The sequence below is a fragment of the Ovis canadensis genome, chromosome 20 (assembly GCF_042477335.2).
Source record: "Ovis canadensis isolate MfBH-ARS-UI-01 breed Bighorn chromosome 20, ARS-UI_OviCan_v2, whole genome shotgun sequence".
NCBI lineage: Eukaryota > Metazoa > Chordata > Mammalia > Artiodactyla > Bovidae > Ovis > Ovis canadensis.
In genome coordinates, this window is record NC_091264.1 from 21,433,415 (window position 1) to 21,446,391 (window position 12,977).

The window sequence follows — 12,977 nt, forward strand, 5'->3', positions numbered from 1 at the left end:
AACAGCTCAACAACAGGACCTACACTTGACTGTCTGCACATCCCAGGAAACGCAGAAGCCAAACAGGGCAGGAAAATAGCACGCGTTTTGTGTCAATACCAGCTTTCACATCTTCAAGAGTTTCCCAATGAAGCCCTGAAAGCAGGCAGGGACTCCTTTTCAAAAAGCCAATTTTTTTTAAATATGTAAAAATAATTAAGCAGTAGGAAAATTTAATCTGATTCAGATAGTAACATATGCATAAAATAAAACTGGAGTTGAAAAAACATCAGGCCCATCCTTATATTTCCCCATGTTTCTTTTTTATTTGCCTGCTAAACAGAGGGGCATGTTAGTATTGCTGTCAGCTTAATAGAAGGCATTCAAGGCTCTAACAGTGGTGGGAGAAACTGTAGGTAAATCTCTTCTAAGCGGGGTGTTAGTGACTACTGCCATGTTATATGCCTGCAGGGAACTTTTTTAGTTTCACTGCAGCTTATAAGGAAAACACTAAGACTGAAAAAAAAGAGTGATAAAAGTTAAATCTAGCAAGTGATTAGCACCAGCGTTCCAAAAACTTCAGTCCAGCCTGAGTGTTCACTTCTGCTCCATCTTCATTGCTGCAAAATAAGAGGAAACAATAGTCAGGTTAATGGAGACAGAATTTTTTTAATATAAATTTATTTATTTTAATTGGAGGTTAATTACTTTACAATATAGTATTGGTTTTGCCATACATCAACATGAATCCACCACAGGTATACACATGTTCCCCATTCTGAACCCCCCTCCCTCCTCCCTCCCTGTACCGTCCCTCTGGGTCATCTCAGTGCAACAGCCCCAAGCAAGCAGTATCATGCATCGAACCTGGACTGGTGACTCTCTTCATATATGATACTATACATGTTTCAATGCCATTCTCCCAAATCATCCCCCCTCTCCTCTCTCACAGAGTCCAAAAGTCTGTTCTATACATATGTGTCTCTTTTGCTGTCTCGCATACAGGGTTATCGTTACCATCTTTCTAAATTCCATATATATGTGTTACTATACTGTATTGGTGTTTTTCTTTCTGGCTTACTTCACGCTGTATAATAGGCACCAGTTTCTTCCACCTCATTAGAACTGATTCAAATGAATTCTTTTTAATGGCTGAGTAATACTCCATTGTGTATATGTACCACGGCTTTCTTATCCATTCATCTGCTGATGGACATCTAGGTTGCTTCCATGTCCTGGCTATTATAAACAGTGCTGTGATGAACACTGGGGTACATGTGTCTCTTTCAATTCTGGTTTCCTTGGTGTGTATGCCCAGCAGTGGGATTGCTGGGTCATAAGGCAGTTCTATTTGCAGTTTTTTAAGGAATCTCCACACTCTTCTCCATGGTGGCTGTACTAGTTTGCATTCGCACCAATAGTGTAAGAGGGTTCCTTTTTCTCCACACCCTCTCCAGCATTTATTGCTTGTAGACTTTTGGATTGCAGCCATTCTGACTGGCATGAAATGGTACTTCATTGTGGTTTTGATTTGCATTTCTCTGATAATGAGTGATGTTGAGCATCTTTTCATGTGTTTATTAGCCATCTACATGGTTTTTTTGGAGAAATGTCTATTTAGTTCTTTGGCCCACTTTTTGATTGGGTCATTTATTTTTCTGGAATTGAGCTGCAGGAGTTGCTTATATATTTTTGAGATTAGCTGTTTGTCAGTTGCTTCATTTGCTATTATTTTCTCCCATTCTGAAGGCTGTCTTTTCACCATGCTTGTAGTTTCCTTTGTTGTGCAGAAGCTTTTAATTTTAATTAGGTCCCATTTGTTTATTTTTGTTTTTATTTCCAGTATTGTGGGAGGTGGGTCATAGAGGATCCTGTTGTGATGTATGTCAGAGAGTGTTTTGCCTATGTTCTCCTCTAGGAGTTTTATAGTTTCTGGTCTTACGTTTAGATCTTTAATCCATTTTGAGTTTATTTTTGTGTATGGTGTTAGAAAGTGTTCTAGTTTCAGTCTTTTACAAGTGGTTGACCAGTTTTCCCAGCACCACTTGTTAAAGAGATTGGCTTTAATCCATTGTATATTCTTGCCTCCTTTGTCAAAGATAAGGTGTCTGCAGGTGCATGGATTTATCTCTGAGCTTTCTATTTTGTTCCATTGATCTATATTTCTGTCTTTGTGCCAGTACCATACTGTCTTGATGACTGTGGCTTTGTAGTAGAGCCTGAAGTCAGGCAGGTTGATTCCACCACTTCCATTCTTCTTTCTCAAGATTGCTTTGACTATTCGAGGTTTTTTGTATTTCCATACAAATTGTGAAATTATTTGTTCTAGCTCTGTGAAAAATACCGTTGGTAGCTTGATAGGGATTGCACTGAATCTGTAGATTGCTTTGGGTAGTATACTCATTTTCACTATATTGATTCTCCAATCCATGAACATGGTATATTTCTCCATCTATTAGTGTCCTCTTTGATTTCTTTCACCAGTGTTTTACAGTTTTTTATATATAGGTCTTTAGTTTCTTTAGGTAGATATATTCCTAAGTATTTTATTCTTTTTGATGCAATGGTGAATGGAATTGTTTCCTTAATTTCTCTTTCTATTTTCTCATTATTAGTATAGGAATGCAAGGGATTTCTGTGTGTTGATTTTATATCCTGCAACTTTACTATATTCATTGATTAGCTCTAGTAATTTTCTGGTGGAGTCTTTAGGGTTTTCTATGTAGAGGAGCATGTCATCTGCAAACAGTGAGAGTTTTACTTCTTCTTTTCCAATCTGGAGACAGAATTTTAAAAAACATGCTCATTCATATTCAGGTATAGCATTTCATATAAAAATGATTTGAAGTAGGAAGTTTCTGTTTGTTGTTTTTCTTGGTAGCTGTTTTTGTTGTTGTTGTTGTTGTTATACAATTAATGGTAGGATAAAGACACCCAGCGGTACCTTCAAATCAGACCCAGGTCTCTCCAGAGGTTAGCACCGCAGTTCTGACCTCCTGCAAGGGGTGACAATGGCTTTGAGGGGCTGGTGCCACCTTGAGGAACAGCCCTGCCACATTCCACTCACAACCCTCATCCTTCAATGACTTGGCTGCTGCTAACTTTTTCTTTAGTGTTAATGCATCATTCCCTAAAATGTAGCCTCTAAATCACAGAGAAGGTAAAGTGAATTGGGATTGGATTTTCAAAATGGGACATTAAAAAAGCAGGAGGCAGCAAATGAACCTCTTGCCTTTTTTTCACATATTAATTCCATTGGCTTCCCAAGGCTGCTATGGAGTATGGGGGTGGTTCCACTGATTTCTTTATCCTTTGATCTCTGTTTGATAAGATTACTTGGTCTGGAACAGATAAGGTAAACTTAACTGAATGGAGATCAGTATTAGTAGATTATACCAGTCTAGAAAGAAGTATAAAAGGAAATATCAGAGAGGAGGACAAAAGAGAAATTTAGTTCTAAAACTGTACTCTAATAGAGCAATGTGATAAATGACATTGAAAGGAAAGACCATAACTATATATTTGCAGGTGCCAATGCATGGCTATCAATGGAACATTCCAAAAAAGCTAGCAGAAATTGAGGGAGGTCAGTTTCTCTTCTACAGGCAACTCTCTGTTTTGTGTTTTGTTGTTTTTGTTTGATTTTTTTTTGGGGGGGGGGGAGGTGGGAGTATGGTTGATTTACAATGCCATATTAGTTTCAGGTGCACAGCAAAGTGATTCAGTTACACATTTATATTCATCTATTCTTATTTAGATTCTTTTCCCATATAGGTCATTATAGAATGCTGGGTATCGTTACCTGTGCTATACAGTAGGCCCTTATTAGTTACCTATTTTATACATAGTAGTGTGTATCTAGAAGAAGGCAATGGCACCCCACTCCAGTACTCTTGCCTGGAAAATCGCATGGATAGAGGAGCCTGGTGGGCTGCAGTCCATGGGGTTGCTGGGAGTCAGACGCGACTGAGCAACTTCACGTTCACTTTTCACTTTCATGCATTGGAGAGGGAAATGGCACCCCACTCCAGTGTTCTTGCCTGGAGAATCCCAGGGACGGGGGAGCCTGGTGGGCTGCCGTCTATGGGGTCGCACAGAGTCGGACACGACTGAAGCGACTTAGCAGCAGCAGCAGCAGCAGTGTGTATCTATCATAGGCAAAGGAATACAGTTCTCTGTGCTGTAGTAGGACCTCATTGATTACTTTATATACAGAAGTGTTTACACGTCAATACCAACCTTCCAATTTATCCCTCCCTCTGCCCCATTTCCCCCCAGTAACCACAGGCTTGTTTTCCACATCTGTGACTCTGTTTCTGTTTTACAAATAAGTTCAGTGCTTTTATTTGTTTGTTCTGTTGGTTGGTTTTTTGTCCTGAGCCAGACCAAGGGGTGGAGAAGCCATGGTCTGAAAGAGCTGTGGCTCAGAGCCGCTCCACTGGGGTATGGGGGATGCGCAAGGCATGAGGGAAGCAGACAGGAAAACTGCACGTAGCAAAGCCAAGTGGCTGAGCCAGACAGAGAGACAGCACATGCCCTGAGTCACGGAGGAGAGCCTTCCTTTGCCAGATTAGGAGGAGGTGGAGGAAAAGTTGCTAAAAACAAGAGGTAGCTGCACTCCTGCACTAATTTGTTCTGGCCACAGAAAATCAATAGTCATGAAATAAATGAGTTGTAGTTTTCAACATTTGAATTCTCCGACGTTTTAGAATGAAAAGAGGAAAATGCCTCAATGACATTGCCTCCTTTTTCCTTCTAACAAATAAAAATGAGCGTGCTTTTTATTTTCCTGAGAGTAGCAACATTTGGTGGGCTTCCTGGGTAGCTCAAATGGTAAAGAATCCGCCTACAATGCAGGAGACCCTGGTTCGATTCCTAGGTCTGGAAGTTCCCCTGGAGAAGGGATACGCTACCCACTCTAGTATTCTTGCCTGGAGAATCCCATGGGCAGAGGAGTCTGGCGGGCTTCAGTCTATGGGGTCACAAAGAGTTGGACATGACTGAGCGACTAAGCACAACAGCAGCAACATTTGGTAGCGACTTTTATGAGATATTTAAAGAAATGATCATCTTTGACTAACTCTTATGAAGGGCTATGTATTTTATATACTAAGCACTTTACACACTTGAATATAAATCTTCACCATAATCCTTTGATCTAACTTTGCACAGAATGAAATTGAGGCTCTAAAAGATTAAATACCACGCCCAAGAACACAGTATTAGTAATTAAATATTTATTTGTTCAATGTTTCCTGTTTGTTTTTGTTGGTCATATAGTCATTAGTTTGTTTCATCCATATTAAAGGAGATAACATATTTGACTTGTAAATGGTAAACTCTGCCCCAGAAGAGTTTCAACAGAGAATTTAAGGATATATGAAATTGTAAAATTCAATTAAATATTGGATGAAAGGCCCCCCTCAATTCTCTTTCAAATGTAAGATGTTATAATTATAGAAATAATTAGATCAGATAGCAGAGGACTAGGCATCTCATGCCCTGACACCAGGCTGGCAAACTGAGCACCATTCCTTATCTCCTCTGAACCCACACAAAGGTCAAAGTTGTGTTTACCATCACCATTCAGCAGTTGGTTTGAAATGGCATGATGTTATGACAGGTTGAGTCAAGATTTTATACCTATTGTGACTTTTCTATTTTCTTTGCCAATCTCAATATAGGTAAGGAGTTGAATTACTCAGGAAAAACAAATGTCTACATTTAAGAAATATGTAAATCATTAATAAAATAAATAAGTTATTATTTTCAGGCTAGTTCCCAGTAATGAAGTCTCAGTATTATATCCTGTCACCAGCTGAACAACAAAGTTATTTTGGATAAAAAAATATATACAAGAAAGACCATAAGATATTTAGAAAATTGCAATTTTGAAAAGAGTCACATTCCAAAATTGGTTTTGTTTAAAGTTAACTTTAGGTAATAAGTGATGCAGTGTTGTGAAACTTTAAGCCAGTGGGACAGAAAGCACTTTCTTAAAGAATGTGCTGTGTAAATTGATTTTTCCTTCCCTTTCAATATATAACCAACTCTGAACAATCTTATCTGTCAAATGAAAGAGAATGATCTACACATGTCTTCTTGTAAAGATGAAGCCAGACTTCATGTATACAAAGCAAATTGTCATTTCCAGAAAATGTATCTAATAATTAACAGTTACACATTAATTTTTTCTGAAAAATTTAAAATGTATTTTGGACATTTACATAACTACTAAAGTTGGTGTAAAAATACAAGATCTAGCATCAGAATTTATTATCCATAAGACAGAAGTGACAAAATATTCAGCAGCTAAGGTCCTATGTGGATAGGATGGTAGGTGGAGAATGCAGGTCTAATGGATTCTAGGAAAGACAATGTTGAATTTGGAGTCAAAAAAATTTAATATCTGGTGACCTGAGCCCTGAATAGTTATTAACCCTGATTCTATTATTTTGTTTTGTTTATCTTGAAAAGCAAGTGCCCACAAGAAGGTCAGTCCTTCCACTTTCTGACTTCTGCTCAGCCTTTTACCATGATTCATTACAATGTAAAACCCAACATGAATCTATTGAAATGACTTTGAAGGGAAAACCCCCAAATTGTCAAACCCTCACCTCTCCTATAATATTTACAACTGAGTCGCGAGGAAAGAAAAATCAATGTGACTTGTTTCTCTTTAGCAGCTACTTTAGAATCAGACTCTCAGATTCTGGTACTACTTTGTATCAGCCAGGTGTAAGGACAGATAAAAATGTTTGAGAGGCTTAATTACCCTTGCTGAAAGTAAAGGAAGAAATTTCCCTCCCTTGTTCTTAGAGCACATTTGTTTCAGAAAACTTGTCTCCTCTCTTGGAAATGGAGATAAATCCTTGTGAAACCTAGATGAGCCTCTTATCAATTTTAAGACTCAGAAAAGCCTCAAGGACTTGACAACCATCTTCCTTAAAGGTAAACATCTAAAGGAGATAGAAGAAGCCTTATCTCTAAGTTTCTCCTAGGTTCTCAGGAAGGATGGGAGTCTAACTTTAGTTGACGCCTGGCCCAAAGTTGTAAAAATAGCTCCTGTCATAAAGATAGAAGTTTCTTTCTCCTTTGTATAAAGTCAATGAACTAACACAGGTGGTCCTCCCAATTACCAGGTGATTTAGAATGAGCTAAGCGGAATAAACACTATTTGTCAAGTCCTCTTGTCTGAGGGTAAATCGAATTATTGTTTATCTTGAGAACATATATATAATGGGTTAAACCTACTTGGCTATATGAAGAGTGAGATGCCTTCCGTCTTTGTGACCTTTTGGTGCCTGTCATAGACATCATATTCTGCTTGAATGCTTAGTCAATAATAAAAGTGCTTTTTCTTCTCTACTGCCTTTGTGAGGAGGACTCCTGGGTTGGTAAAAAATATTTATTTTAATTTTATTTCCTCAGCACAGGCTGTAGGCTTTCAACACAGAAAGGTCACGTTGATAGGGTTCACTGCTGCCAATCTGGTGGTCAGATATGTTTCTTTCTATTTTTCCTTGCCCACCTGGATGCCTGGGCAAAATAGGGATCTACTCAGGTAATCATATGAGGTGACCTGGACCTCCAACCAGTTGTCAGTCAAAGCATATGAATCTTCTTTCATCAGTAGTTACAAATAGACAGATACCAAGTACTTCTATAAGGTTACAACCTTGAATACTGCAATCCAAGATTTATCAAAGTCTGATTTTGATAAATAATATTTATGGGAAATTGCTTGCAAGGAACAGAGTGGGCCCATTCCTATTGATAAGTCCATTTTTACCCTTGAATCAAACAAAAAAATGAGAGTGGCTTCCATGGACAAATAACTTATTTTTCTCTTTTCTGTGTTCTCCTCTGGAGAATAAAGGAATGAGACACTTGTCCCATAAAATTAGAACTTGAGACAAGAATGGAGGTTCTGGAATTAAAAATAAAATGAACACAAAATCTTCTATACACCACAGCAGCAAATCGATCCTAGACGGTCACCTTGCCAGCAGAATTGTTATCTTGCCAACTCAAGTATTTATCAAAAATCTGCAAAGAGAAGGAATAAGAACCAGGAAAAGAATTTGCCTAGTATGTGTTTTATGAACAAGTAGTGACTGATTAGCTCTCCAGTTGTGTTAATAACAAATGGATCTGAAAGGTCAGAACCAAATGCATATTTAATCATGTTCTTGGAAATCAATTGACCCTCAAGTTAAGAATGAAATAGGCCTAGAACCGCATGTAGCAGGTGATGTGAAGACTGCCAGGTCGGTTATATCTCATTCCCAGCCTGACTTTCACATTTAAACTTGTAGAGAGAGAAGTTGTGGACTGGCTGTGGATCCGAGTAGCTGAATTCACCAGACATGAGGAATACAATCAGAAATGATGATGACTGTTAATGGAAATTAATTTTTTCTAAGTAACGATAACCAGAAAGCATTTATCTCAGGCAGAGAGTCTGCTCTAAATGAGATGGCGTTATATGTTCACCTACTAGGAGATAACTGCATTGGTGTCAACAATTGTTGGTGGGAATGTAAATTGGTAAAGCCATTATGGAAAATATTGTAAAGGTTCCTCAAAAAAAAAAAACAAAAACAGAATTGTCATAGGATCCAGTAATTCCACTCCTGGACATCTATCCAGACAAAACTAATTCAAAAAGATACTTGAGCCCCTATGTTCATAGCTGCATTATTTACAATAGACAAGACATGGAAATAACCTAAATGTTCATCAACAGATGAGTGGATAAAAAAGATGCGATGTGTGTATACACATATATATATGTATACACAACTACATATATATATACACACATATACATACATACATATACATATACAAATACATATATACACATATATACATATGTACACATATATACATATATACACATATACACATATATATGTGGAATACTACTAAGCCATATAAAATAATTAAATAATGTCATTTATGGCAACATGGGTGGACCTAGAGCCTATCATAATAAGAGAAATAAGTCAGAAAGAGAAAGGCATACACCATGTGATATCTCTTATATGTGGAATCTAAAATACACCACAAATGAACATATCTACAAAACAGAAATGGATATAGAGAACAGGCTTGTGGTTGCAGGGGAAGTGGCAGAAAAGGGGAGAAAGATTGGGAGTTTGGGATTAGCAGATGCAAACTACTATATTTAGGATGGATAGACAACAAAGTCCTACTGTATGGCACAGGGAACTTCATTCAATATCCTTTGATAAATCATAATGGGAAAGAATATGAAAAAGAATGCATATATGTATAACTGAATCACTTTGCTGTACAGCTTAAGTTAATACAATACTGTTAATCAACTGTATTTCAATAAAATTACTTAAAAAAATAAATGCAAGCACACTCAAAAGAAAAAGAAATCTACGCAAGTGACCTTCTTCGAAAACTGATCAGCCAGCTGATCACAATGGTTAAATCCATTATTTAGGGATCTCACCTTCTTCTTCCTCAGACGCAACTTAGCAACTGAACAACAAAAACCTCTGGACTTACTTCACATCAGATGTTATGCCCAACCCCAGTCTAAGTATTTTCCAAACCTTCTGTAGAATGTCAAAGGAAAGAGAAAATATTTGGTTTTATTAACAGCGAATCTCAGTGTAGAACAGACCTCTCAAATGTAACCTACCATAGGTTACAGTATAGGCTAAACTTTTATGACAGTAGACAGGAAGAATTTGTGACCCAAATCTTTATTAATGTAAAGCATTCCCTAAAGCAACATTTTTTATGATTCTTTTGCTTTTACTTTCAAATTTTTGTTTCCAAGATTGACTTGATTGGCTTTTCTAGATGACAATGAAGGAGCTAGAATCTGAGGCTCTCAACTCCGGTTGTACATGTAAATCACCAGCAGAGATTTTAAACCTGCCTTTGCCCACCTCTAAAGATTCTTGACCCACTCCAGTGTTCTTGCCTGAAGAATCCCAGGGACGGGGAAGCCTGGTGGGCCTCCGTCTGTGGGGTCGCACAGAGTCGGACACGACTGAAGTGACTTAGCAGCAGCAGCAGAGATTCTTGATTCCATTTTCCTAGTGGAAGTGCACTCTTTGGGCTTTAAAAAGTCCTAGGAGGGGACTTGCTTGGTGGTCCAGTAGTTAAGACTCTACTCCCAGTGCATGGGCCACAGGTTAGATCCCTGGTTGGAGAACTAAGATTCCACAAGCCAGTGGGCATGGCTCAAAAAAAAAGTCCCAGGAGATCTTAATGCTGAGCCAGAGCTAAGAACCACTGTCCCAGATGAGCAGCTGAACTGTTTTGAGTTAGCTCTTTGTAAATGGACTTTATAAAACATAGGACTTATAAAAATAATGATCAAATTAAATCCCACATTTCAGGCAGATTTGTTACTAGCTGAGCCACAAGGGAAGCCCTTTCAAATGGACTTTATAAAGTATATGGCTTATAAAAATAATGATCAAATTAAATCAAGTAAATCTAAGGTTGTTTTTAACTGAATTCCTGAACTAATTTGAAAAACTAGTGCCTACAAATAGCAGAATCAAGCAAAAGAAACAGCAATCTGGTAGTCCAAAAGGCAGGCTGCTGTTTTTAGGAAATGAGAGAAAACCAAGAGGAAATTTTTGAGATTTGATCAAGGTCCTTCCATGAGTGTTTGTTTGTACTGGGTTGGTAACTAGCACGCTTTACTCTCTAGACCATATGGTCATAAGACCAGAATTGCTTTATAAAAAGATAGTTTTCTTGTTCGGTGCTTTGAGGGTAAATAAATACCAAAAAGAAGATTTGGGAAAAGCGCACAGGTAAATATTACTGTTGATCACACATCATAAGAAATTGTCTAAAGTTATTAAATCACTCCCATATGTGCCAGTGTAACTAAGCAAAATCCTGCACATGGATGCCTAAAATGGTAGTTTAATTATCAAAAACATTTCTTTTTTTTAGTTTGATATATATTTATTTTTATTGAAATGTAGTTTGATTTACAATTTTATGTTAGTTTCTGGTGTGCAGCAAAGTGATTCAGTTACACATATAATATTAAAATATTATATATAATATATATAACCCCTAATGGAAAAGAATCTGAAAAAGAATGTATATTATATATAAATATATATACATATGTCCTTTTTCAGATTCTTTTCCATTATAGGTTATTACAAGATACTGAATATAGTTCCCTGTGCTGTACAGTAGGTCCTTGTTTACCTATTTTATGCACAGTGGTATGTATCTGTTAACCCACACCTCCCAATTTACCCTCCTCTCTTTTTTCCCTTATTGACTGTGTGATTTTCTATATCGATGAGTATGTCTGTTTTGTAAAGAAGTTCATTTGTATCATACTGTAGATTCCATGTATGTAATATCAGATGACATATAGATGATCAATAAACGGATACCCTTTGGCCCCAGTTTCCTCCTCTGTAAAACGGGAAAAGTAATACTCAACTTACAATGTTTTTTGAAGATTAAGTAAAACAATGTATCTAAAGTGCATAGCATGTTAACATAAACTCTCAATAAATTGGTAATTATAATCATTCTTAATGCTGGCATGTGTACACAGATATCAACAGGCTTCTGATTAGAACTGCTAAAATTGTTCAGCAATACAAGTTGGCTACATGTATCAAAATTTTCCCATTACACCAATAATCCTGGTTCTAAAAAACATCAGAGATATGGTCAAGGATACAAATCCATGCCTATTCAGAGCATGCCATTATATTTTAATAACTAAGGTTATAGCAGAGGGACACATCAATACTGTATGTTAGAAATTTCAAAATTTGCATAAATTGGGATGTTATTTTTTTATGAAATATGCCCCAAATTGTGGAAAATATACTTTGGGGAAAAATTCAGATTTCATTTATAATTTTATTTGGAATTTTATTATTTTTTATCTCTCTTTTGTATTATTGTATTATATATTTTTTTTAACTTGGAGGCTACAAAATTGAGCATGACTAATTTGCAAGGGTATCTAGAATGAATGAATTAACTCACTTTTTACCTTCATAAAGACAAGTCCTTTAAAAAGCACTTTTTTCCCTCACCTTTACCACTTTGCCTAAAGGGATATAGAAGAAAACAATGCTCAATTATTGCTTGACAAAATATTCAATTTTTTATAGAATTTTTTCTTGCCCCTTTGGTATAGCATTTTTTAAAAATAAGAAAGGTCTTTTCATTTACTTTTCTCTGTCAGCTCAAAATGTGAAAGTGGCTCAATATTTGAATGAAATTTAGAGCTATATTTGAGATGGCACACTTTTGCCTGTATGCTACCCACCATGTGCAAAATTCACTTGGGGGCTGGAAAACTGAGCTACCAGATGGTCTTGGGATTTCTGACTCAGAAGACACTTATAAATATTATGGGACATTTACTGACCTTCTAGAAAAAGAAAACAACAGTGGCTTCACATAATGAATCCAGAGAGAAAAATCACAAAAATAGATGAGATAGAAGTAGTTTGTGATCAAAGTGCTACATACATGGGCACCTCTAGTACCACCTTCCTCAATGAGAAGCAAGAATTTACTCCTTAACTATCAGATGCTTCTGAACAACACAGAGTAAGCCAGTTCATTCTTTCTTTAAAATAAAACAGATTTTATTAATTTTTAATAGAAGATTGGCTTACTTCTACAATCCAATATTACATGAAGATGGATAAGTGGATGTTCAATTATATTCTACATTTACCTCTTTGGAATCAAGGGTTTCATGTTCCGGAATAGCCATCATTGGATGACTCAGCTTCACAGAAAAGACGCCCAGGATGTGATCAGAGATAGAGGTAAGGAGAGATAAAAGTTTAAATTTAAGTTGGCAGTTAAATGATGATGCAAGTATATTATTGCTGATCATAGTAGATTCTACCCAGTGTAAACATTAAGATTTGATTGTTACTAAAAACAAAGGAAGATATTCTCAACAGAAAAAAATTTTAGCAGATGGTGAATCC

General features: G+C 36.8%; 1 protein-coding gene across 17 annotated transcripts in view; it reads right to left on the minus strand.

Moving 5' to 3' along the window:
• Nucleotides 1-280: 280 nt before the first annotated feature.
• Nucleotides 281-12,977, minus strand: part of MLIP (muscular LMNA interacting protein) — a 308,623-nt gene continuing 295,926 nt past the window's right edge. For 14 of the 17 annotated variants that reach the window (XM_069564089.1, XM_069564102.1, XM_069564097.1 and 11 more), the window contains 2 exons: nt 12,716-12,769; nt 281-599 (listed from right to left, as the gene is read on the minus strand). In XM_069564089.1, coding sequence (XP_069420190.1) covers nt 594-599; nt 12,716-12,769 — 60 coding nt within the window. In that variant the 3' untranslated portion in view covers nt 281-593. The remainder of the gene's footprint in view (nt 600-12,715; nt 12,770-12,977) is intronic. The other 3 variants (XM_069564095.1, XM_069564094.1, XM_069564087.1) reach the window with 1 other exon arrangement.